The sequence below is a fragment of the Castanea sativa genome, chromosome 8, assembly GCF_040712315.1.
Source record: "Castanea sativa cultivar Marrone di Chiusa Pesio chromosome 8, ASM4071231v1".
NCBI lineage: Eukaryota > Viridiplantae > Streptophyta > Magnoliopsida > Fagales > Fagaceae > Castanea > Castanea sativa.
The window spans coordinates 54,582,139-54,584,603 of NC_134020.1; the positions used below are offsets into that span (position 1 = coordinate 54,582,139).

General features: G+C 32.9%; 1 protein-coding gene across 1 annotated transcript; it reads right to left on the bottom strand.

The window, feature by feature from the left end:
• Positions 1 to 236: 236 nt before the first annotated feature.
• LOC142606988 (uncharacterized) lies at positions 237 to 1,073 on the bottom strand. The gene has a single exon (XM_075778377.1). It carries the CDS (start codon positions 970 to 972, stop codon positions 517 to 519), a length of 456 nt encoding a protein of 151 aa, XP_075634492.1. The 5' UTR covers positions 973 to 1,073; the 3' UTR covers positions 237 to 516.
• Between the last annotated feature and the right edge of the window lie 1,392 nt (positions 1,074 to 2,465).

Consider the following 2,465-nt stretch of genomic DNA (forward strand, 5'->3'; position numbering starts at 1 on the left):
AATCGTTTGGTTCTTGCAATCTCAGTGAACACGTTCAACTTGTATTGCTTTTCAATCATGGGAAATTTGCCAAGAAATTTATCCAGTAGATATAGTTAATTAATTTCATTCATATTTTCTGTAATCAATTCCACTTATAATATTGCTCCGTTAAAAATACATACCACCTTGTCCCTTCAGTCCAAGACGTGACAGGTTAAAATTACATACCACTTATAATATAGCTCCGTTAAAAATACATAGCAAGCATCAATTTTTGATTCACAATAACTACCCAGATAGTAAGAGTGGTCACTAACAATCAGAATTCACTTTAATTTTAAGAAAGTTCTCAATGTTTCTGACCTGAGGAATGAGGATGAGGATGTAAGGAAAAAAGAAAAAGAAAGAGAAAAAGAAAAGCATTTCATTCTGCTTTGTTATCAAAAAAAAAAAAGAAAAAAACCTTTCATATACTTCACACAAACACTAGCTAGCTTGATTCTCCAGAAGACTAAAAAAAAAAAAACTTGCTAGCTAAGTTGAAATCCTAGCCAAAACACTCTTGGTAAACTCAATGAGATGAAACAAAACCACAGCACTCGATGTTGGCACACTCAAAATAATTAGAGCCATCATTCCGAAAGCCAAGCCTGGCCTAGTATTCATCAGCTGGGATTGCAAGAGCCCCATCAATTCGCATATAATCGAATCGTATCTCGTGTAATACCTCTTCTCCCAATCCATCCAATCACTCGGTGGCTCATCGTTCCTCTCCACCATCTTCATCTCACGAATTCTCTTCCGAAGAACAATCATGCTTTCATCCACTAGCCTGCCACTATAATAGTTTTGGTCATGAGCTTCGTTTCTTGAAGCAAAAATTCTAGTGGATGACGATGATGATGCTCTCTTTGGATGAAGATAGAGGCTGCTATGTTTTGGGTGAAAAGAAGTAATGAAAGAAGAAGAAAGAATGGAAGTGGATTCCATTGCTGAAACAAAGATTGATTCTTGAATATGATGCTTAAAAAAAAAATTGGAATGGTACTAATAAACGAGGTGGTATAGAAATATATTTATAGGCTTAAGTTTTACACTATGTTCAATGATTTGTGATTAAGCAATATCTTAGGAAACAAGGTATGAGGCCAAAACCGTGTGTTAAAAGTATAAACAGGCAGCGTTAGTTTTAGCGCGTTAGTTTGTACTTTTGTTTGGGAATGAGATTCGGGGAAGGTTAGCAACCTGTCACATCGAGAAAATGGCATTTGTCTTGGTCCCACCCCAGATCGATAGATTACAGTACAAATTCCTGGAATCAGGTTCATGGTGGACAGATTTGATGTACGTTAAAAGCAGTGAGGTTAGAGTTACAAACAAAAAACCTAAGAACACGTAAAACACGACAATTGTCTAGACTATATGAGCGTGACGGAGGAAAAAAGAAAAGAAAAAAGGGATGAATTTGTATAAAAGTAACAACTAAGCTAGAAGTTTAGACTATATGAATGTGACGGAGAAAAAGAAAAAAAGTTATGGGTCCATGTAAAAGTAACAACCAATTTTTAAAAGTCTAGATTATATGAGTATGTCGGAGAAAAAAGAATAAAAAAACGATGGATTCGCTTCGTGTAAAAGTAACAACCAATTTCTAAAAGTCTAGATTATATGAGTGTGACGGAGAAAAAAGAAAAAAAATCAGTAGATTCGTGTAAAAGTAACAACCAATTTCTAAAAGTCTAGACTATATGAGTGTGATCGAGAAAAAAAACATGGATTTGTGTAAAAGTAATAACCAATCTTTAAAAGTCTTATATATAGAATAATTGTGGTAAAATTATGGCATTTTATGTGATACTACATAGAATTAATATTCTACAACTTTTGTTGTATAAATCTTTAAAAAAAAATGCTAAGAACACAACAAAAATTTACAACTTTTGCCACAACTCGACACGTGGTAAGTTGTGAGCGGTGAAAATAAAATAATGGGTCTACATCTCCCCCACTCACTCATCATATGGCGAGTTGTGGCGAAAGTTGTGGACTTTTTTTTTTTATATTCTTAGCATTACTCTCAATCATTAAAAATGATGTGTTATTGGTTACAAAATAATTATTAAGTCTTCTTTAAAAAAAAATTGTGTTTAAATAACACCAATTACATTTATAAAAAAAAATCAAAGTATTTTGTGGTTTTTTTTTTAAAAATGTAGTTTGCTAAATTTTTATAGGATAATTGTCGTAACTATAACATTTTCCATGCTAGTTAGATAAATGAAATTGTGCATAATCATAAACCAACAAGTTAATTAATGTAACATCACTGAGTCAATTATTGACATCGTTATTATTATGCACAAATCACGCTAAGAAGTTGTTGAAAAATTGTCCCTATATTTATATAGATCGATTAATATGACCGGTGCATGGAAGGATTGCTATCCGTTAAAACCTGTTAGGAAAACGAACGGTTCCCAAAG